The sequence below is a fragment of the Puma concolor genome, chromosome E3 (assembly GCF_028749965.1).
Source record: "Puma concolor isolate L17-30 chromosome E3, mPumCon1.1.hap2, whole genome shotgun sequence".
NCBI classification, from domain to species: domain Eukaryota; kingdom Metazoa; phylum Chordata; class Mammalia; order Carnivora; family Felidae; genus Puma; species Puma concolor.
Window position 1 is genome coordinate 40,103,966 of NC_141682.1, and position 23,061 is coordinate 40,127,026.

The 23,061-nt window shown below is 55.8% G+C and overlaps 1 protein-coding gene and 5 non-coding genes across 7 annotated transcripts; 2 read left to right on the forward strand and 4 right to left on the reverse strand.

The window, feature by feature from the left end:
• Positions 1-2,420: 2,420 nt before the first annotated feature.
• Positions 2,421-2,493, forward strand: TRNAK-CUU (transfer RNA lysine (anticodon CUU)). The gene has a single exon. It is a non-coding gene; the product is annotated as a tRNA-Lys (tRNA).
• A 3,034-nt stretch (positions 2,494-5,527) lies between these two features.
• On the reverse strand, positions 5,528-5,599 carry TRNAP-UGG (transfer RNA proline (anticodon UGG)). Its single transcript has one exon. It is a non-coding gene; the product is annotated as a tRNA-Pro (tRNA).
• Positions 5,600-6,635: 1,036 nt separating this feature from the next.
• Positions 6,636-6,708, forward strand: TRNAK-CUU (transfer RNA lysine (anticodon CUU)). Its single transcript has one exon. It is a non-coding gene; the product is annotated as a tRNA-Lys (tRNA).
• A 1,107-nt stretch (positions 6,709-7,815) lies between these two features.
• On the reverse strand, positions 7,816-23,007 carry LOC147573188 (caspase-14-like). Of its 2 annotated transcripts, none has more exons than XM_086692193.1 (13): positions 22,428-23,007; positions 21,649-21,789; positions 21,342-21,537; positions 21,142-21,230; positions 20,379-20,486; positions 20,075-20,242; positions 19,316-19,538; positions 18,871-18,987; positions 18,111-18,182; positions 17,514-17,617; positions 12,994-16,878; positions 12,732-12,800; positions 7,816-11,851 (listed from the first exon to the last, which is right to left on the reverse strand). In XM_086692193.1, exons 1-11 carry the CDS (start codon positions 22,482-22,484, stop codon positions 16,765-16,767), a joined length of 1,389 nt encoding a protein of 462 aa, XP_086548319.1. In that variant the 5' UTR covers positions 22,485-23,007; the 3' UTR covers positions 7,816-11,851; positions 12,732-12,800; positions 12,994-16,764. The 2 variants fall into 2 exon arrangements, with proteins under 2 accessions (XP_086548319.1, XP_086548318.1); XM_086692192.1 differs by lacking the exon at positions 22,428-23,007 and adding an exon at positions 21,874-22,404 and having other exon boundaries at positions 7,826-11,851.
• TRNAR-CCU (transfer RNA arginine (anticodon CCU)) lies at positions 14,317-14,389 on the reverse strand. Its single transcript has one exon. It is a non-coding gene; the product is annotated as a tRNA-Arg (tRNA).
• TRNAR-CCG (transfer RNA arginine (anticodon CCG)) lies at positions 15,895-15,967 on the reverse strand. Its single transcript has one exon. It is a non-coding gene; the product is annotated as a tRNA-Arg (tRNA).
• Positions 23,008-23,061: the final 54 nt, after the last annotated feature.

Below are 23,061 nucleotides of genomic sequence, written 5' to 3' on the forward strand. Positions count from 1 at the left end.
CCCTCACCTCCCCTTTCCCTTCCTGGGACTTGAACAAAACCTGCAGGGCCCAGGACCCAGCAGCAGCCCCGGAAGCCTTGCTTTACTACAGCCTCTAACGTTGCTCCAGCCTTCTCTTTGTCTGGTGGGATGCCCCACCTCCCCCCAGCCAGGGGGTGACAGCAGAGGCCTGGTGGGGAGCCTAAACTCTCGCTCCTGCCCCTCAATAAGGACGCCCCACCTTGCGTGAACTGCGCCCCCCAGGCAGCAACAAGGTAGAATCTTCTTTTCCCATTGCGGCGGGGGGGGGGGGGGGTGCATTGTCAGAGGAGCGCGCTGAATCAGAAGATGTACATGAGATCTAGAGTTTCAAAACATAACACCAAACTTGTCCAAACATGACGGAGCTGCAGACCACTGGTCCTACTAGGAACCAGGAAAATCCCAACTTGAAGGAGAAAAGATGAGTGAAAGACAGGGACACAGATTCTGGAACCATCTGAAAAGGAGAGGTAGAAGGCAGCCATCCTAAAAATACTGGAAGGAGCTATAAAGAACGCATGTGAAACAAAATTAAAACTTGGAAGTCTCAAAGATATAGAAGACATAAGGAATAACCGCATGGAAAACTTAGAGCTGAGAAATGTAATAGCTGAAATAAAATAGTGTAATGGTTGTGCGACAAACAGATGAACCAGATGGAGGAAAGACTCACTGAACAGGAAGATAGAAAGGGAGGGAGGGAGGGAAAGAGGGAAGGAAGGAGGGAGGAAGGGAGGGAGGGGAGGAAGGAAGGAAGGAAGGAAGGAAGGAAGGAAGGAAGGAAGGAAAGAAAGAAAGAAAGAAAGAAAGAAAGAAAGAAAGAAAGAAAGAGCCTTAAGGTTTTGCTGGGATTTTAACAAAATATCTAATGGAGTCATTGGAGACCCAAAAGAGAAGAAATATGGGGCTAAATGCATTAGAAGAAATAGCAGCTCAAATTTATCTGTGTATTTTTCATTCTTATTTCTAACTAGGCTCCACACCCAACATGGGACTTGAACTCACAACCCTAGGATCGAGAGCCACATGCTTTACCAACTCACTTAGCCAGGCGTCCGCCTGTTTATGCCTTTTTTTAAGAACAGACTTTGTTTTTTAGAGCAATTTTAGGTCCGCAGCAAAACTGAGCAGAAATCCAGAATTCTCAAACCTCTCTGCCCCCCCCACACACACAGCCTCCCCCATTTTTGTGTATTTTGAAAACCTGTCCTCCTCCACTTTTTAATTTTAAAGCACATACCGTATAGCCTCAACCATAAAAGCTTTTCGTTTTGGGGTGGGGAGCAAATACCTCCGCGAGTAAAGTCCTTTTGTTTTCAAATACCCTCAGTGCCTTGCACACACCCAACACCATTACACCATGCACTCCGTGTTCTGTCTTCCCCAGTCTGTGTGCCGGCTCCCTGCTGCCTCCTTCCTCCTGTCTACACTGGTGAGCTGTGTTCAGGACGCGGGCCGGATCCGCACACGCAGTTGCGGTGTGGAGCCTGGAATCTCAGTGGATCCTCAGCGGAGTCACTGAGCCACCCCGACTCCAGAGTTTGGGGCGGGGGACGAGCAGAGAACTGCTGGGTCCTGCTCCCAACCTACTGTTTACCTAAAATTCCTCCTTGCTCTGGAGAGGGGGGTGCGGTGGGGGCTGCCCCGGCCCCAACCCACCTGGGGCTCAGGCAGACGCACATGGACCGAACCTCTGCGTCCAGGGACACCTTGCTCTTGCCCCTGAAACCTGGAAACTGGATCCCGAGGCAGCGAGCTCGGGAGGCAGGCACCCTGGGGTCTCCCAACCCGCTCTCCACCCGCACCCACCTTCAGCCGACCATGGTGGGGGGCAGATTCAGCAGCTCAGGGTTGCCCAAGGGCGGACCAAGAAGGTTTGGGGGCAATATATATATATATTTTTAATTTTTTAATAAAAATAAATTGATTTTTGAGAATTCAAAGGAAGCATAGATGGGAATTTTCCCGCGAACGAGTGGAATCTGGTGGGTCTAATAATTATTTTAAGTTCGCAGGTTTGTCTGATTGCGTGAGGGAGGACGGGCCCGCTGTCACTTCCCCATTTTGCCGCCTGTCCATGTGTGGCGGGGTCAGCTGGCTCGGGTCCGCTGAGTCCCGTCCACGCCTCAGGGCTCCCTACGGCTACGCCCCCCAGCCCATCTATCTGTGTGTGCGGGGCGGTCAGGGCGGACCCTCAGCCTCCACCACTCAGCTCCCCGCTCCCCACGCCGGGCTGGGGACGCCGCCCTTTCTGAGCAGTTCCCACACGCAGAGTGCCCCGAGGGACTCCAGAAGTGGCCACGTCCCCATTGTCCCCAAGACCTGAACTGCTTAGCCATTTTGACTTGTCTGCAGCCCAACAAATTCTGAAACTCAGCCGCAGCACCCTGGTTATGGCTGCCCGGCTAGCTCAGTCGGTAGAGCATGAGACTCTTAATCTCAGGGTCGTGGGTTCGAGCCCCACGCTGGGCGTCCTTTTAGAAAGAGACCGCTGGGGGGCGCCTGGGTGGCGCAGTCGGTTAGGCGTCCGACTTCAGCTAGGTCACGATCTCGCGGTCTGTGAGTTCGAGCCCGGCGTCAGGCTCTGGGCTGATGGCTGTTTCCGATTCTGTGTCTCCCTCTCTCTGCCCCTCCCCCGTTCATGCTCTGTCTCTCTCTGTCCCAAAAATAAATAAATTTAAAAAAAAAATTCTTAAAAAAAAAAAAAAAGAAAGAGACCGCTGAGCAGTTCCTGGCATATTCGGTTTAGGTAAAACCTCTTGGGCGCACCAAAGCCATCGGAGGTGATGAAGGACACCCACTCCTTACACCGGCTTCTCCAGCCGCTTTATTCCCCAACTCCCTCTTTGAGCAAAGCAATCTTAGAAAGCGGTTCTTTGGAGATTTGGACCTGGCTACAGGAGAAAAGCCACCACGGTCACAGTTTTCTCTTGGGTTTAGTCAAGGGAAGGAGCCACAGCTATCACCTGCACGGCCGAGGGACGCCACGGCAGGATGCCACGTGCGCGGTGTGACAAGCTCAAATTTTTGCTAAGTTGTCCCTTTGGGGGTCAGGGTGTACGTGGGACTCCAGGGCACGATCATCACTCAGTGGGGAAGCGCTCAGGGCAGAGGGCCCCGGACCACTATGAGTAGGGGAGGGTGACAGCCTGGGGGGGCGTGTCCACGCGTCCTGGTGATTGCAGCGCGCCCACCGCCAAACACTCCCAAAAGCAGGGCTCGGCTAGGATTTGGGCCTGGGACCTCGTGCACCCTAACGGAGAATCAAAGCCCTAGACCAAGGAGCCACCCCTCCGGCTCTGGCTCGTTGGTCAGGAACCGGCCCCACTTCCTGTGGGTGTCAGAGAAGGGTTTGATTCAGGTCTCTATGGACAGGAGAATGGCAGGGGGTGGGGGGCAGCACTGCCACACGCTAAGACTCCAAGGCAGCAAGTCCCAGTCTGGGTTTTGGGGTGGCCGCTCTTCCTGCCAATGGGAAACTGAGGCTATGGGCTTGGGAAAGCTCCCCCAGACCCTCCTTCTGTCACCACGCGCAGGGCCGGTCTGTGGAGTGGAGCTGAGGACAGGTTTTGGACCCCGCACCCCTGGAGCGGGACCGTTCTCTCTCCCATGGGGCCCCACCCCTCCCAAGCCATACACGGGAGGGACCCACCGCTCTGACCCAAGTGTCACCTTCTGTCCCCAGGCTCCAAGACGTGCATCTGCACCCCGCTCGGACCCAGATGGAAGCTGAGTGTCTACAAGTGGAGAAAGGATGAGGAAGGACGTTAAGAAATTTGGGGAGCCCTCAGGGGAAACCGCTGCCCATAACCAGGGTCCAGGCGTCCCCTTGTCCACTGAGCACACCTGGACACCGGCCTTGGGGCCCAGACCTGATCGGCCACCGGGGTCCAGGTGCGCTCTGGGTCTGCCGCGCACCGGGCCCGTCTCTGGTCCGTCCCTACAGGGATCTGCTGGGGCCTCCGTTCGTGCCCTGAAAAGACTGCGGGGAGGAAAGTGTGGGCTCCTCAGGGACGTGAAGCAGAAGAGAGAATGTGCCCTCCTCCCCAGGGACCTTCCCCGCGGAGCCCCGGCCAAAGCTCCCTCCAGGCCTGGGTGTGAAGGTGGGGGGCAGACCCTGAGCACTGGAGTCAGGAGGGGTTAAGGCAGGCCGGAGGGAGGGATGCTGCTGGTTCCGAAAAGAATTTGGGGGAGGAGCTACTGGGCCGCTGGGGGTGGTAGTGGTTTCCCCATAAGCGACGGGAGTCTTCAAGGGTTCTGGGCCTGCTCCCCTCAGGGACTCCAGCGTCAGGGGGCATAAAAGGGGCAGCCAGCACGCACCGCCCTGGGGCTTGCGTGAAGAAAGCAGAGGCTGCCTGGGTCAAGGGGAGGCCCACCGGTCTGCACGTGCAGAGGGCCCTGGCCCCACTGCCGCTCGCCTGGTGAGGGCCCCGGGCCACAATCCCCAGGCCGGACTTGATTGAGATCGGGAAGCTCTTCCCAGACTGGGGGGCCGCTGAAATGTCCACCAAAGTCTCCCGCCCTGCCTTTATTAACCAGGTCTTTTCTTTTCTATATTCTGAAACTTTGACGTCCGGGGCCTTGTTGACCCTGGCGGGATTTTTCCCTCCCAAGGTCAGCCAATTCCTAGAGATTAGCAAACGACTCTTAAAGGGTGCATTTCCGACGCAAGCCAACTGGAGACCACAGCGCCCCCCCCCCACCACCACCCGTCGCCTTTTGCATGGGGCTCTCAGACTGGGGGTTACTATGCACCTTCCAGAATCACCCCAAGGCCAGGAAACAGACAACTAGGGACAGTGCCTATGTCCCAGAGGCAGCTGAAGTTAATTCAAACCAGCTTCACCGAAACCAGGAGAAAAGCTCTTGCCCACGCGTTCTCCTCACGTCCTGTGCTCCCTGACGACCCGGTGCCTCCCCTGTGCTGTCCCCACGCCCAGGGGCCAGGCGTGCCCTTCAAGGGAGCTGTGGGGAATAACCCGACTTTTCAATGGCTGCATGTGCCGGTCCCACCATACCTGAATGGTAATAAAACCTATCGAAACCCTGCGGTTCTTCCAACGTGGCCGAAGCGCCTGTGGGGACCCGCATGGGGAACCCGAGGCTCCTGTGGGGACCCGCATGGGGATCTGAGGCGCCATGTGCCCCGCATGGCCCCACCACTAAGGCCCAGCCCCTCCCCAGGCCCAATTTCCACTGTGGTTTCTTTCCTTCCCTTGTCTGTGGAAGGGCCTTCTGGTAGCCCCTCAAGAAAGAAAAAAAATGTCTACAAACATGACCTATCACACGCCAAGGCAAAAGGGAAGAAGGCGTCCAGACTCAGTCGGGTCCTCGCCCCCCATCCTGGGACTACCTGGCGTGTGCAAACACGCACAAGCACGCAGACCAGGTTTCCTGCTCAATGACAGGTGAGACTGGCCTGGGGGGAGGTGAGAGGGCGACCAGTTTCTCTGATCCCGGACCTCCTGAGGCTTCAGGCATCGTGACACTCCGAAAAGACAAAGACGGGCTCGTCCGGGATTTGAACCCGGGACCTCTCGCACCCAAAGCGAGAATCATACCCCTAGACCAACGAGCCGTCCCACGACACAGGTTGTGAGGTGTCTCCCTGGAGGCCTGTGTGCTCGGTTCCGAGCTCCCGTCCCACCAAGTCTCGTCTTCTTGGTCCCTCGGAAAGGTGCGCGGGGCAAGGTTTCGGTTTCGAATCCGGAAGGGGAGAGGGTGGGGCGAGGAGGGAGCGGGGGGACCCGCTGGCCCCCGGACCCTCTCCCCGCCTCCCCTCCAGAGCACGACGGCCCCGCCCCTGCCAGGCCCCCCCCCCCCCCCCCCCCCGGAGCCACCAGAGAAGCCAGCGTGCGGGGCCCAGGTGAGCACGGCGATGTCTCACGTGGGCCCCAGCCCAGAAATTTCCCCCAACGTGGGACCCAAGTCCGGGACCCTGCGAATGAGGCTCGGCCGGCCAGCCCCGCCAGGCCTCCAGCCGCTCGGGAAAGGACCCCGGGGCTCCTGTGCTCCGCCGAGCCCCCTCGGGGCCCGGGCTCGGCCCCTCGCAACTGGGGAACCCCGAAGCGGGGGTCAGAACCGGGGTCGCCGCTCACTTCTTCCCATCTGCAGGTGCGCGAACGCTCCCAACTTTTCTCTCCTCTTGCTCTAACGCGGGGTCCAGCACCCACCTGGGAAGGAGGTTTTCCCCGGCTTGTCCCCTCGGCGAGGCCCCGAAGTCTTCCCGATTGCTCCTTGCCGCCAGCCCTAGAAAGGGCCGACGGTTTCAAAACGAGGGAGCCTCCGTGATTGGAACCTGGCAGCTCTCCACCCTAAGCGAGGATCACAGCGGGCTCCTTACCGGCCGTCTCCAGTGACACTCGTCCCATGCTCTTGCTCCAGACTTGCCGGCTCCCCTGAACCACTGGGCCACACAGACCCACTGACAGGACAGGACGGCACACGGTGACCTGGCGGCGCCCTCGCTCCTGGCTGAAAACAATCCGCCAATTCTGCGTTCCACTGCCAGGGGTGCAGCGCGCACAGGATCCAGAACCTGTCCTTACCAATTTTAGAACAGGAAAGTTCTGGAGTACCTCAATCAGCCTGTGGAATAGCGGCCCCTTACGACTGCCCGGCTAGCTCAGTCGGTAGAGCATGAGACTCTTAATCTCAGGGTCGTGGGTTCGAGCCCCACGTTGGGCGCAACTTTTGTTGAGCCAGCTTGACACGACGGAAACAGGTGACTGGGTCTGGTCTGTATAATATAAACTAAAACTCTTCCAAAGTGGAACATGCGGATGGTCCGGGGAGGCTAGCACAGCAGAGGGACCACGGAGGAACCTCACAGAGGCAAGATGCATTCGTGTTTTATGTTTTATATATATATATATATATATATATATATATATATATATACACATACACACTATATATTTATACTATATATTATATATACTATATATATACTATATATAGTATATATATATATTTATACTATATATATAGTATATATATTTATACTATATATATAGTATATATATTTATACTATATATTTATTACTATATATATGCTATAGTAATAGTATAAATATATATACTATATATTGTATAACTATATATACTATATATATACTATATAGTATATATAGTATATATACTATATAGTATAAATATATAGTATATGTAATATATAGTATAAATATAAATAGTATAAATATATATAGTGTGTGTGTGTGTGTGTGTGTGTGTATATATATATATATAGTAATTTTAAAAAGTTGCCATTTACACAAAAGTTCCATATACAGCACACACAGCGGAGACAGCCTCTCTCAGTAGTTTCCCTGCTAGGAACCTCCTTGAAGTTTGGAAAGATCTGGGCAAGGGCTAACCAGGCCAAAATAAAATAGCTCCCAACCTAGGACTCGAACCCACTGCTTAGGAGTTTAAGTCTCAGCTCTAAAGGCTGAAGGAGAGCTACGAAAGAGTACTTGGAGTGGATTTCCAGCTAAAGGTGGAAACTCACTGACTCTGGCCCTGAATGGAGGCCTGCATGGGGCCCCCATTCTGTATCCCCTCGCGGACCCTCCCTTTCTCCAATACTGTGCCCCCTGCCTTCCAAGGCTTTCCCTCCTGGTGCGGCAGGGAAGTGACAGGGAAGAGACCATCTGTCCAGCCCTGTCCCAGCTCCTCTCCCCTTTCTAAGGTAGAAAGAAAATTGGAAATCGCGGGATACTCCGAGTACACGTCGGCGTCCGGCTCCCACCAGAGCAAGCAGCCAGGGAAGAAGTATGGCTTCCCTTCTGTGAAAGGGTAGGAGAGCCCAAAGGATTGACGATGCCAGTCCTGATCACCACGTCGGGTCGTCTGGGTATCTGGGGTTTCCGGGGGTCCGTTCCTCCGGGTGCCTATGCTGCTCTGGCATCCAGCCACCCCAGGTCCTGGCTCAGGAAACCGAGGCTGCCGTGGGGGGTGGGGAGTGGGCTGGGGAGTGAGGAGGCACCTGCCGGGTATCACTTGGCGCCGGGCTGGGGCGCCCTACCCGTCCCAAACAGACTGCATGTATCAGAGTTCTCCGGGGAAACAGAACAGAGTGGGGGTGGGTGGAAGCCTGGGCCCAGAGACTTCCAGGTTGTCCCCGCACCCGCCCTCAGCTACCCCCACGCCAAGTCTCTGGGTCTCACGTCTTCCCTCCCAGCACTCTGACATTGGCCTAGGAGGGTCACCTTTTCCTCAAGATCTGCTACTTTCACACTGAGGCCCCCAGCCTGCTCTTGGGCTTTGTTGGCCGAAGGGCACGTGGGTTGCTTTGGGTTCTGCCCAAGTGCTTTGAACGGGCGATTAGTTGACATGGGTCTGTCGTTCTTTTGTGTCCGTGCGGTAAAGCTACTCAACAACAACCTAACCGAAGAGGCGAAAAGACCTGGAGTCTGAAAAGTATAGAACACCGATGAAAGACATTCAAGATAACACAAAGAAATGGAAAGAAATTCCATGCTCCTGGGTAGGAAGAACAAATATTGTTTAACTGTCTATACAGCCCAAGGCAATTTTCACATTTAATGCAATCCCTATCAAAATACCAACAGTATTTTTCATAGAACTAGAACAAAGAATCCTCAAAATCCTAAAAGGCTCTGAATAGCCAAAGCAATCTTGAAAAAGAAAAACAAAGCTGGAGGCATCACAATTCTGGACTTCAACTGATAACACAAAGCTGTAGTGATCAAAACCATATGGTACTGGCATGCAAGTAGACAGAGATCAATCAAACAGAATAGAAAACCCGGAAATAAACCCACCATTCTATGGTCAGTTAATCTTCGACAAAGCAGGAGTGGATATCCAACAAGAAAAAGACTGTCTCTTCCACAAATGGTCTTGGCAAAATTGGACCACTTTCTTACAGTATACACAAAAATAAATTCAAAATGGATTAAAGACCTAAATGTGAGACCCGAAACCATAAAAACCCTGAGAACACAGGCAGTAACGCTTTTGACATGAGCCGTAGCAATTTCTTTCTAGATACATCTCCTGAGCAAAGGGAACAAAAGCAAAAATAAATTCTTGGGACTTCATAAAAATAAAAACTTATGCATAGCAAAGGTAACAATCAACAAACCTAAAAGGCATCCTATGGAATGGGAGAAGGTATTTGCAAATGACATATCTGATAAAGGGTTAGTATCCAAAATATATAAAGAACTTATACAAGTCAACACCCCAAAACCAAATAATCCAATTAAAAAATAGACACAGGGCAGCTGGCTGGCTCAGTCAGGGGAGCTTGCGACTCTTGATCGCAGGGTTACGAGTTCTAGCCCCATGTTGGGGGTAGAGATTACTTAAAAAACAAAATCTTTAAAAAAAGATTTTATTTATCTATTAATAATTAATAATACATTTATTTATTTTTTTATTTTGAAATAAAAAATGGGCAGAAGACATGAACAGACATTTTTCCAAAGAAGACAGAGACATGGCCAACAGAGACATGATAGGATGTTCAACATGACTCATCATCGGGAAATGCAAATCAGAATTGCAATGAGCTATCACGTCACACCCGTCGGAAGGGCTAGACTCAACAACACCAGGAACACCAGGTGGTGGCAAGAATGGAGAGAGAAAGGAACCCTCCTGCACTGTTGGTGGGAATGCAAACTGGCGCAGCCGCTCTGGAACACAGTATGGAGGCTCCTCAAAAAGCTACAAAGAGAACTACCCTATGACCCAGCGATTGCACTACTGAGTAGTTACCCAGGAATACAGGAACGCTAATTCAAAGGCATACACGCACCCTGATGTTTATAGCGGCGTTATCTACAACAGCCAAATTATGGAAGCGGCCCAAGTGTCCATTGATTGATGAATGGATAAAGAAGATGTGGTGTAGATGCACCATGGAATATTACTCGGCCATAAAAAAGAATGGAATCTTGCCATTGCAATGACCCGGATGGAGCTCGAATGTATTACGCTGAGCCAAACCAGTCAGTCAGAGACAGACAAATACCGTATGAGTCCATTCACGTGTGGAATTTAAGAAACAAAACAAGCAAAGGGAAAAGGATAAGAGAGAAATCAAGAAACAAACTCTTAATTAAAGGGGACAAACTGATGGTTACCAGAGGGGAGAGGGTGGGGGCACGGGGTGGGGGGGGGGATAGGTGACGGGGATTACGACACGCACTTGGCCTGATGAGCGCAGGGCGATGTATGGAAGTGTTGATTCATGATATCGTACACCTGAAACTAATATTACGTTGAATGTTAACTAAGTGGAATTAAAATTGAAACTTACCAAAAAAAGACAACAACAGCCGCATAATCCCACGGTCTCGACCAGATCTTTCCCGCTGTGTCTGTGAGGCACCCGGAGACATGGGCAGTTCACTTCCCAGCTCCTCTGGTCTATCCCCGGTCAGCACAGGCCGGAAGTCTTGACACCTGCTCTGCATTTCTCAAAACCCTCCCACCACGGGTGCTGTGTCTTCCGGGCCAGGCGGCCAGCGGGTGGTTCAACTTTAGAATCTCATTCTTAGAGTCCGGCTCCAACCGTTGAAGGACAAGTTTCCCAGAAGCAAGCCCGAGGCGGGGATTTCTGAGTAATGGGTTCATCCCTGAACACGTTCAGGAAGCAGGACAGAGCAGGTGTGCCGATTAGAACTCTGCTATCGCCGGCTTCCAACTCACCCTTCCAGACCCTGCTTGGTGATTGCTTTAACAGCCGATCCCTGTTCGCTTTGGCCCACAGGAGGCATAGACTGAAAGGCTGGAGGAGGAAGGAGTCCCTAGTTCCTGTTTTCTGTTCCCGCCACCACCACCCGTTCTATCCAGGCAGCAACGGTTCATCCCAGGAATAACAACTGAATCCAGTTTGACATTTCCCCACACTCACAAAATCAGCCTCCTCACGGCTCATTAGAGACTCCGGCACAAGCTGCCTGAGGTCCACGGGACCCTCCTCTGAACTCAGAGACACTCATCCCAGCTGAGAGGCATTCTCTCCAACATCTGCTTTTCAGCTCCTTAAGGCCCCCTCCAAGCTTCGATTTTTAATAATCCCAACCTCTTCCCTTGCCCCCCCCCAGCCCTAGAGGTGGTAACTGCTTTCTGCCTTCTTTACTGCCCCATTAGCAACTCTTTGTATCTAGTGAATCATCGTTCATTCAATCATGGTTCATTAAAATAACAGATGGCTTTTCTTTTCTCCCCAGGTTCGTTGAGGTATCATTGACAAAAACCGTGTATACTGAAGGTGTTTGATGTGATAGTTTGATATATGTATACATTGTGAAATGATTACCATAATCAACACAGGGTAATCGTGAATGAACACATGCATCATCTCACACGGTCACCGCGTGTGTGTGTGTGTGTGTGTGTGTGTGTGTGTTTGGTCAGAACACTGAAGATCCACTCCCTTAGCAAATTTCAAGCATACGATACAGTATTAACTATCATCGCCATGCTGTATGTGAGATCCCCTCACCCTATTCGTCTTACAATGGAAAGTTTGTGCCCTTTAACCAACCTTCCCTCTTTCTCCCCAACACCCACGGATGGGTTTTCTGACTGCTGCCTGGACCCTGATTTGGTAATGAATTTGGGCTCAAATGCCACTGAGCTCCTTGCCAACGGGAAAGGGGATGCTGGTAATCCACGGCATGTGGTGGCATCGAGATCGAGCCGCACGCCACCTGGTCGGTTGTGATGGAGTGCTGACCAAAGCATCGCCCTGAAGGACCCTGCGGCTGCTGTCCTATACTGCCGTGGCAGTAAAGGTGATTATGAGGATAGTGGCGTGAAAGGGGTTCTTCTGGGGGCGCTGGTTGGCTCACTGAAAGAAAATGACAAAACCAGACCTTTCTACCTTGAGCCCAAATCGTCTCTTACAGCTGCAGGGCTGATATGGCTAAAGATCAAACACGTAGGTAAACGGTGCACGTTGTAGAATGACAATGGAAGTTGGGTTCCCAGCCTCGGGACATCTATTGTGTGAAAGAAATGGCGACGGTGATGCAGAAGTGGAGCCCAAGGCACGGAGACCTCTGGGGGGTCTCGAATGCCCCCAGCCACTTGGAGCTTCCTTGCCAGCAAAATCAGCCTGGAATCTGCGGAGAGTAGCCTTCCTGCGCTTGAACTTGCTGTAATCATCTCAGCTGGAGCGGCGGTCTCGCAAGGGGAAGCCACGCCTCCGCCAAGGCCACGCCCACCACCCTTGTGAGCCGGGCCCCATAACCGCAGTCAGACCAGCACGCTGTGGGAGCTGAGGACAAGAGCTGACCCGGGAGGAAATCCCTTAGACACCAAAAGAATTGGCAGTGGTGTTCCTTTAGGCCAGCAGAAACCCAGGGGATCTGTGTGGGAATGAAGCTAAGGGTGTTGGAGCGAGCAAGATGAGATCCGATTTGACTTTGTGGCTGGTGAATTTACTGACCTGGGGGGGTGGGCGGCACTTCCCAGAAAGCCTGTATTTAAATTTTTTTTTTCAACGTTTATTTATTTTTGGGACAGAGAGAGACAGAGCATGAACGGGGGAGGGGCAGAGAGAGAGGGAGGCACAGAATCGGAAACAGGCTCCAGGCTCTGAGCCATCAGCCCAGAGCCTGACGCGGGGCTCGAACTCACGGACCGCGAGATCGTGACCTGGCTGAAGTCGGACGCTTAACCGACTGCGCCACCCAGGCGCCCCAGAAAGCCTGTATTTAATACGTTACCCTGTGCGGCTGACTGTGGCTCTCTTAGGTTTCTTGGTTGGTTGGCTCAGCGTTGAACTCCGTGGTAGCCTATGTTTAAGGAGACACGTGTGAGAACTTCATCAAGCAGAGAAAGGAAGCCAAAGACAGGGAGACGGCAGTGCTGGCGGGGACGTGTCACACACGACGGGCACAGCCGCCCCCCGCCCCCGAGCGCCCGGAGAACATTCCTCTCAGTGGGGCATTGAGAAATGTCAGCGAGGGAAGCGGGAAGCGGCAGCACCCCTGGATAGCTCTGTGGTCCCCATTCTCCTCAGGTCGCCCTCGATGATGGGAGACACGGCACTGAGATGAGGTCCTTGACTCCAGTGGGGACAACGGGGCCCCGGGTGTTTGGGAAAGTGGAAGAAGCAAGGCCGAAGCTGGATGAACAGAAGAGTCTCGTTCGTGGTTTCTAAAGGCAAAAGAGAACTGTGTTTTATATGTGTTTATAAAGCTCCAGTGGTCATCCTTTCTACGGGCACGTGGAATAGGAGGCTGATTTTACTCTGTTTCCTGTCCCGAAGCTTGGGAGATTCTTACCTCGGGATGAAGACAGAGAGTGCATGGATTAAAAGGAGAGAAAACTTCATTTTTATCTTCTTTTAAATGTTTGCTTATTTTTGAGAGAGAGAGACAGAGCATGAGCGAGGGAGGGGCAGAGAGAGAGGGAGACACAGGACCCGAAGCAGGTTCCAGGCTCCGAGCTGTCACCACAGAGCCCAAGGCGGGGCTTGAACTCACGAACCGTGAGATCACGACCTGAGCCGACGTCCAACGCTTAACTGACTGAGCCACCCAGGAGCCCCAAGAGAGAGAAAACTTTATTATGGTCTATTTCAAACATGAACTAAAGCAGAGAAATAGTATAATGTGTCCTGCCCCTCAGTTTAAGCCATTATCAATTCACAGATAGGCTTGTTTCGTCTACACCTCCATCCAACTCATTATTTTCCCCTAGCTTTATTGAGATATAATTGACAAATAACAATGAAATACATTGAAGGTGTACGATGTGATTGTGAAATATTTACCGATTATTTACCAATACATTTGTGAAATATTTACCACTGTGAAGTCAACACATCCATCCGTTCACATAGTTACTTTTTCTGTGTGCGTGGTGACAAGACTCCAGATCTCCTCTCACAGCAACTTTCAGGTATGCGGAACATATTACTAACCATAATCAGCACTCGGTCCGCTGTTTTAAAGCACAACAGTTGTCATATAATTTAATCTCTAAATGATTGGATCTGTTTATAAAAGAGAAGAACTCTTAAAAATATATGAAACCACAATAAAATTAATACACCTGGGAAAACGAACAATTATTCCTTTATATCACGAGAAAAGGATGGTAGAATGGATGGTTATTTGAAAAATTTGAACGACGCAAGTATTCTTTTGTGAAAGCTGGAAACGCGCACCCCTGATTAGAAAATAGAGTTGCAGTGAATTGTCAGTAGCTTAGGTCTCCGTCTGGAAAAACTCCAGGAACTTGCTTCCTCCACTAGGGAATGGATTCGGTTTTTTCTTTGGCAGAGGTCTAAAATTTAACCCCTCGTACCCCGGGTGGGACTCGAACCCACAATCCCTGGCTTAGGAGGCCAATGCCTTATCCATTAGGCCACCGGGGCCGGCGGCAGATGCCTCGTATCTGGTCCTAGACCAGTCTCTCGGTCACCTCCCCGTGGTTCCCACAAATGACGCACAGCCTCCCCGCTCCGTCCCGGTCTCCATCCTGCCCCTCAGCACCCGCATTCACCCGGTGCTCACCCGCTCCTGAGCGTCCTGGGACCCTGGAGGGACCGCGCACACGCAGATGGAACCTAAAGAACCGGGGCCACAGGTGTCAGCTCAGCTCTTTGGCCTACGGTGTGATCCTCGCTTAGGGTGCGAGAAGCCTGGGCATCAAAGCCTGGGCGAGCCCTTTCCTTCTCCTTGCGGGAGAATCCGGGCTCGTTGGTAACTATCTATTAGCAAGAAGGAGCTGGCTATGCAAAACGTCGGAGAGGAGAGGACGGGGGTGCCAGCCGGGAGAGTGGGAAAAGCGCCATCCCTGTCCTTGTCCTCCTCCCTACACTGGCCCGCAGACAAGAGGTGTTACCTGGGCTCAGGTCTCCGCGGTTTTAACAGAGCTCAGTGGCCTCCCTAGTGGCCCCATATCTGATCGGCTGGCTGTGCCCGTGAGGATGATAACCCAGCATTAGCTTTCCCACCAGAGGATGGGTGTTCTTTCTCACCTCCAAAATGTTGGTCCTAAAGAAGCTTCAAACCACCGAAGCACCACAAACACGGTTAACACCCCACATGACCCCAGGGTACCTGCGCGCACCTTCCGGAATGTGGGCTCCGGCTGCCACTGCCCCAGCGGTCACCAGGTGGGAGGAGGTCAAGTCACCTAGGTGAGCTGGCTTAGCCAGAATCCTTTGGCGAGAACACAGTTCCTCAAGTGGAGACATTTTTTTCCCCAGGTAAAATGATAACCCAACCCTGGGCATGTTGTTTATATTTAAACGTTTAAATATACATCCACACTAGTCATTTAAGGGTACACTATCATTGCAAGAAATCCAAATAATCTATTAGATTTTTTAAAACATTTTATTCTGTTAAAAATGTGTATATAACGCTATGGCCAATTTAGCCATTTTTAAGCGTACAATTCAATTCAGTGGCATCAGTTACATGCACAATATCATCCAACCGTCACCAGAATTTCCAAAACTTTTTTTTAATCACGATAATCTATTATAGTTTGGAACGCACTTGTCTCCTGAGCCCTTGGAACAATTCCCATGCCCCCCGCGCGCCCCCCGCGCCCAAAGGTCCAACCTCTCATGTGCTACAGCTCTGGTCCTCAGGACTGTATTCGTGCAGCCAGTCCCTAGTGGGCCCCGGGACTCGCGGCCGGCGGCTTCAGGTTCCTGCCACCGGTGGGCCTCGCAGCTCCTCGGGGGCGCGGGCGTGCGGACCAGGCGCTGGCTCCTGAGCTCCGCCCTTGCAGGCGCGCGGCGCCTGCCGAGGTGCCGGAGGGCGGGGCAGCGGGCGGGGCACGGCCCAGGCGACCTAGGGTTTCGCGGAGGGCGCAGTCCCGACCGAGGGAAAAGGCAAAGCGGAGGGAGAAAAACAAGCTGCGCAGCGACCACGAAGGGACTCGAACCCTCAATCTTCTGATCCGGAATCAGACGCCTTATCCATTAGGCCACGCGGCCCCGCCGGTGGCGCTCCCACCGCGTTTCTCATAAAGCTGATTCAGGCGCCTGCGTGTTGTACCGCAATACGCATGCTCCTACTGGCAAGGAGCTCCGCCCCCTCGGGCTTTATGTGGGCGGAGCCGGGGCCCGGCGCCGAGAGGAGCCCGGGCGGCTCCGCGAGAACCGCTTTCCCTGACTTGTGCTTACGCGTTCGAGCCCCGGTGAGGCCGCGCAGGCTCTTCCTGCCCTAACAGGCGCCTTTGGAACTCTTCCCCCACGTGGCCCCGGAGCGCGTTGAGTCGGGAGCTGCCCAGCGCTCCCCAGGCCCTGTTTCCCCTCATTCACAGTACCGATCCACCTGCAAGGCTCGGTCCAGAGTGTCATGGCTCCAGACTAGACTGTGACCGCGTCTCCTGCATTTCCGCGGCCCCGGCGCGGGGCGCCGCCGGGGTGCGGGAGCTGAGACCGCGACGTGGGCCCCGGCTGCCCCTGCTCGGAACATCCAGCCCAGCCGGGCCCGTGCTGGGCTCCTCAGCCCCTCCGCCCGCAGGAAGGAGGGCCCAGCCTGGCTCCCGGGAGCACAGATGCACCCTTACTGGGTGCCGAGTACCCTGCCTGCAGTCTCCCGCTGCCCCGCCTCCCTGCGAGCGGACGCATTCTCGGTCATGCACAGACGCTTCTAGCACGCCGGCCGAGCCCCGCGCCCGGGCTGTCTCCCCCACTGACAGTTGAGGAACGGGGGGCCGCGGGTGGAGTCGGCGGCGGCGCCGGGCTGTGGCTCCCACCGGCCGCACCCCCGGGGCAGCGGCGCGCGGTCAGGCCTGCAGGCAGAGCCGGCGCCTCAGCGAGCTGCGGATCTCCAGGCAGGCCTTGCGGCGCTCCGGGCAGTCGGGACCCAGCACCTCCAGCTGACACACCCGCCGGTTGACCTGCGAGGCCCACGCCAGTCAGACCCAGCCACGCTCCACTTGGCCTCAATCTGAGGGGCTTCAGGGGCGCCCAGGGGGGTTCAGCCGGTTGAGCGTCTGACTCTGGTTTCCCCTCTGGTCATGATCTCGCGGGTCCTGAGATGGACCCTGCGTGGGGCTCTGCGCTCACAGCTCGGACCCTGCTTGGGATTCTCTCTCCCTCTCTCTCTGCCCCTCCCCCGCTCGCTACTCTCTCTCTCTCTCTCAAAATAAATACATAAACATGAACATTTTTTTTTTTTAACCTGAGGGACTTAAGTTCCCTGCAGGTAGTGAAATTATTCAAACAAGCCAATCAGCTCCTCCTGCAGGAAGCAGGGGGCACCCCCCCCCCCCATAAAGCCTGCGGCCCACAGCCCCTGCAGGTTCACTCTGCGCCTGACTGCAACTCCCAGGGGCCCCGCGTGACAGGCGGATTCTCTCCCCCGTCTTCTCCGCGGCGGAAAGGGAGTGTATGTGGCTAATAACTGCCGTCCATCTCGCCCGGCCAGCGCCCAGCACCGAGGGGCGAGTGTGGCTCACGGACAGAGTTAAGAGATGGCGAGAAGGATGAACCCGGCCCCCCTCCCCAGGGCTCTGCCTCTCCCCCGACACACCTCAGTCAGCAGCTCCAGAACTTCTCTCCCAGGGTCAGCTCTGAAGACCTCCACCAGCGTCTGGATAAAGTCTGAGCCTGTCTCATCCCGATAGGCTACACAGCCTAGGCCAGAAGACCAGGGTCAGAGTGTCAGACTCGGGACAGGACCGCGGCCTTCCAATCCCCAGGGGCTCTTTGTTGGGGGAAAAGGCAGGGAGTGGCAAAGAGACAGGACCTCAGGGGTCTGGCAAGGGGATGGTGCAAAGAGCAGGAATTTCTTGCTTCTGGAACAACTTGTCGCTTGATATTTGTGGACCGAATACACAATTGCATTGAACGTGGAACACATATTCACTGTGAACCTACCACCTTCTGGGCACCGGGCAGAGCCCTCACGGAACCTGCAACCCTCCGTACAGTCAGCTCTCAATATATGCTCACCATCATTACTGTTATTATAAATAATAGACATGGGAGGAAGATGGCCTAACTGAAAAGGGGCTAGTGCCCCTGTGCCCCAACTGCCACGCCGTGGCTGTCCCTCAAGCCACTCCAGATGTCCAGCCAGGATGCAGGGCCCCGTGTAACAGGGCTTCTTGATGACCCGTCCCCTTACCCTCGGCAGCTGCATAGACCGTCAGGATGTCTGCTTGGTCAGAGCTCCCTGCAGTGGGGAAGGGAGAGCTGCCTGCAAGAAAGACCAGCATTTACCCAGCACCCTGGGACTCTACCAGCCCCGGGGCTGCCCCCTCAGTCTGGCTCAAGGACACCCAGGGCAGTGGAATGAACACAGGGCGGAAAAGGCAAATCAGAACTGCAGTCTAAAAACAACCAAACGGGGCACCTGGGTGGCGCAGTCGGTTAAGTGTCCGACTTCAGCCAGGTCACGATCTCGCGGTCCGTGAGTTCGAGCCCCGCATCAGGCTCTGGGCTGATGGCTCAGAGCCTGGAGCCTGTTTCTGATTCTGTGTCTCCCTCTCTCTCTGCCCCTCCCCCATTCATGCTCTGTCTCTCTCTGTCCCAAAAAATAAATAAACGTTGAAAAAAAAAATTAAAAAAAAAAAAATAAATAAATAAATAAAAACAACCAAACAAAACCTCAAAGCTCAGCCCCATCACGTATCGGCTCTGTGACCTTAGAAGAGCTATTTCACCTTCCTGACTCCAAGGTTGTTTCGAGGTTCAAGTAGGGGAAGAAGCCCTCGATTTTCAAAGGCCCTTGCAGTTTAGGAAGGTTTTCCTTCCCAACCTCTTGGCAAAGCCAAGAGGATGCTGGGGGCAGCAGGCCCCCAGCTCAGAGCCCTGGAAATGCAGGCCAGAGAGGCCACCCAGTAGCCCCTGGCCAAGCCCAGCCTCCAGAAGGAAGGCACGCCCACCTTGGGCATCAGCATAGATCTGGAGGACATCGGCATGCGAGGGGGTGGTGGGTGATGCCCGCAGCCAGCGCCGGAACCAAGGGAGACCTGCGGGCCCCACACCAGCGTCCCTATGCCCTGGAAGAGGAGTGGACACACAGGCCCTTTCACTGAGCAGACACCTGGGGGGGGGTCTCCAGGGGCCCATAGCCCACCCCCCAGAACTCCAGGGCAGCCCCATGAGACTAGAAAATCCAGAGCAGTGAACAACGAGAGCTGAGGGTGAAGTGCTCAAGTTGGTGGACTTGACTTCTAGGAGAGGCCCGGAGAGACCCGGAGATGGGACAGGTAAAGCACCAGCGCTCAGGCTTCCTGAAGAAGGTGGACAGCAAGTCCTGGGTCGCCGAGGGCTGGGTGTGGGAAGCTAGGACGGGAGGAGGCAGGTGGGGGGTAGGACCCCACTCACCCCCACGGCAAGCCTGAAGCAGAAAGATCTTGGGGCAGCCGCACAGGGCCCTGCAGCGGCTCAGCTCCTGCACCAGGGCCTCTGGCCGTACCTCCTGCCTGTCGGCCCCCAGCAGCTGTCCCTGTGGCCCCCCGTGGGCCATCAGGGCCACAAGGGCACAGCTCACTGGGGCCCTGTGGGCGTCTAGGCACTCCCGGAACTGGGCCAGCTCCTCCTGGAAAGCCTGGGGTGGGGACGAGATTGAGGCCTGGGCCAGGGCCATTGCCTCCCCAATACCTGGTGGCCCTCCGGGGAGGCTTGTCCAGCCCCCGCCCACCCTACTTACCACCTCCTGCCCACCTCAGGCCACAGCGGAAGTTCTCTTTCTAACCCCCCACTGCAACACAAGGCATGGCCCAACTGGAGGTGACGTGTGGCTCTAGCCTCTTACAGCTGGGCCTTTGGCCCCAACGGGGAAGCTGCTTCAGAAAGTTAAGACGCGTGAGGGGCAATGAGCTGATGGGTGTCGGGGAAGGAACCCGAGACCCTCCCAGGAAAAGCTTGAGGGTGCAGCTGGGGCCTGGAGCAGAGGAGTAGAGGGTCAGCCAGTGTGGGAGGCTGCAGGAGCCCTGGAGACTGGGCGCCCAGAGGCAGGGGAGTGAGCTCCCCACGCACGCAGCAGGAAGGACTGAAGGCAGACAAGGGGCAGGGGCCAGGGAGAGAGTCGCTGGAGTCCTGGGGTTGGGGGCGCCCTTCCTTTAGGGCACCACCAGACCTCACCTGGGCCGTGGGGTCTGTCCTTAGCGTGGTCTTGAAGCTCAGGGCCTGGCACAGGGTCCCCAGCGCCTCCACATCGTGCTGGGCCCCAGGCCGGCCGTGGATCACGGACAGGAGGAGGGCGGCCCTGGTCCCGGACAGGTCATACCGAACAGTGGGGCTGGGTTCTGGCTACGGACAAGCACAGGAGCGTTCGGCGTGGTCTGCGAGCTTCCCAGCTCCTCACCTCCCCCACCTCAGGTCTCCCGGACCCTCTCTCCCACTCGTGACTGCTGCCACGTGGTTCACCCCACGCCGTCCCCCTCACCTCGGGCCCCCAGGGCTCCACGTCGCCCAGGCACAGTGCGCCCCGCAAGGAGCTCCGAAGGACTGGACAGTAGATGGCCTCGGACTCTTCAGCTGTCCTGCAGAAGACCTGGGGGCGGGGGTGAGGCCAGAGAACGCCTCAGGGGGCTGCTCCACAGGGGCACGGTTCCGGGAGGGAACAGGACGCTGGCTTCAGGGAACAGCTTGGCCGCCTCGCGGCTCCTGCAGTCTCTTTGGGGTCCCCTACCAGAATTAAGGGAGGAAAAGACAGACAAAAAGAAGGGGAGGGCACAAAGGGGAGGTCCTAGTTGAGGTTCAACATCAGGGGCGTCCTCAAGTGGAGAGCGGCCGTGCCATCCACGGCACCACTCCCGGCCCAGAGATGGGTGCTCCCTAGAGCAGGTTGGAGCCTGTCTGGGAAGGCTCACCGTGGGGGGTACCACGTGGGGAGGGTGCCAGGCAGGGGGAAGCTGTGGGGCAGAGCCAGGGGCCACCCCTCACCTCCAAGGTCACCCAGCGGCTACCCAACTGCCCAGGGAGACCTTTGGGCCTTGAGCCCAGACCAGACCTGGATCATTCCCAACTCTGGCCTCCAGGGACCCCCAGTCTGACAGGACAGTTGCTGTGCGAGTGTGAACAGGGGTGGGCAGAACTGCAAGCCAACTGATCTAACAGGCTCAGGACAGGACAGCAGAGCCAGGGGAAGTGACTGGCATAGCCCCCCTCCCAGGGACTCCCCCTCCCCCCGACCTGGGCCCCCCGACCTCTGTCAGCAGCTGCAGCAGAGACCAGTGAGGAAAGCGGCCACACAGCTCGCTCAAGCCAGTGAGGAAGGCTCCGGGCTCGGGGGCAGCTGGGTAGAGAAACAGCACGTTGGCCTGAAAGGTGGGTCTCGGCCCCCCTGCCCTCCCCCACCTCTGCTTTGCGCTGTCCCGCAGCCAGGGTCCCTGCCCAGCCCACTCACCCCCAGGAGCACTTGAGAGCAGAAGGAAAACTTTGGGGCGGCCCCAGAGGGCCCCACAGCGGCTCAGCTCCCGGACCAGCTGCTGGGGCTGCTTCAGCTGCCCACTGGGGGCCACCAAGGCCACTAAGGCACAGCCCACAGGGCCCCCGAGGGCATCCAGCTGCTCCCGGAAAGCGGCCAGCTCCCCAAGGAAGCCCTAGGGCAAGAGTAAAGGCCGGGCCTGAGTCCAGGGAGGCTCAGCAGCAGGGGTGGTGGTGGTGTTGGGGGGGGGGGGGTGCGTGGAGGCGGGAGGCAGGTGAGGACTCACCTGGACAGAGGCCTCCCTCCTCTGGCAGCTCTCAAAGCCCAGGGTCCGGAACACGCCCTCCAGGACAGCGACTATAGAGGCTGACACCTCAGGGCTGCTGAGGGTCAGGGCCACCCTTGGGCCCCGCATGCTGTACTTCCCCTGGGGAGGCAAGGCCAGAGTTGCACCGGGGTGGGGCTCCGCTGAGAGCCGGGAACAGGCTAGGCCAGGCAGCAGCCCGCCTACCTTTCTTCCCAGGCTCTCTCGAGCATCTGCGATCTGTGAGGCCACCTGCAGGGTCCCAGCGACCAGGAAAGCCATGGGGGCCGGGTGGGGGCTTCCTCTGAGCACAGAGCTTACCCCCTGACCCCCATGCCAACGCCCTGGCTCCCAATCCTTGCCCTCCCCCCTCCAGCCCTGTCCTATCAGCTCTGTTTATGAGCTGAGCCGGACTCTGCCCCTTTCCCTGGAACCCTGGGTCTCGGGCTCCGCTGCCCCAGGGCCTGCTCTGTCCCCTGGCCCCAGCGGGCTCCTCTCTGGCTGGCATTGGCACACCCTCACCTGAGCCGGGAGCATATGCCCAATCCTATTCTTAGCTCCTGGCCCACCTCCTATCTGATCTCGTTACACGGGAGTGTCTCCCTTCGGAGCCAGCCACCAGCACCAAAAACGTCCATGCCCGGCTTCCGCCAGCCCCCACTCTCTCGTGCACAGCACCCACCCACGTGCACACTGCAGCCTTGAGCACAGGGCTGGGAGGAGGGGTGAAGGGCGCCGTCCCACAGGGAGAAAACTCTGACCGGAGTCCTGTGTCCACCGTGAGACTCCAGTCGCTTCATCTGGGAAAAGGGGTCCATCGCAGTGACCTCAGGAGGAAGCAAGTGTTACATGGGCGGCTGGCCGAGGAAGTGCTCTCGGGCCAGAGGGGCTGGCACACAGAGTAAGGGACAGAACATTCTGTCTCCGCCCGCCCCCACCCCCTTTCGGGAGGTCTCTGCTGGGGTAGGATGACCTCTGACTGTGCACCCCCCACTTCCGTGTGGGCTCCAGGCTAGGGAGGGGAAGGGTCAGATGTCAAGGGCTGGGTGGGGAACAGGCAGGGCCCATTCTGACCCAGCAGGCCCCTCCCACTAAGGGATCTGAGCACTGAGACGGCTTGAGTCCTGCTTCCCCACACACCCCACGCCTAAGCCCCTTTCTTCATTTCACCCGTGAGGCCTGGTGAAGACCCACTCAGCTCCCCCACTGTCCTGCTGGGGTAGTGGGGGGTGCAGGTTATCCCATCCTCATCTGTCCCCGGTCCAGGGCAGGCGCTGCCTGATGAGGGATGAGAGTCCGGACACTCGTGGCTGTAATTTGGGACCCAGCCGTCCCGGAAGCCAAGAATGTGGCTCCACCTGGTGACCACCCAGTACCAGTACCACCAGGACAACC

Excerpts from the sequence above, each read along its gene's own strand:
- LOC147573188 (XM_086692192.1), bottom strand. The coding sequence starts at position 21,948 with ATGGCTTTCCTGGTCGCTGGGACCCTGCAGGTGGCCTCACAGATCGCA. Across the intron at positions 21,231-21,341 it reads GCTCTCAAGTGCTCCTGGGG|CTGCCCCCGAGCCCGGAGCC; the intron begins GTGAGTGGGCTG and ends TTCTCTACCCAG. Across the intron at positions 20,487-21,141 it reads TGCTGCAGCTGCTGACAGAG|GTCTTCTGCAGGACAGCTGA; the intron begins GTCGGGGGGCCC and ends CCCCGCCCCCAG.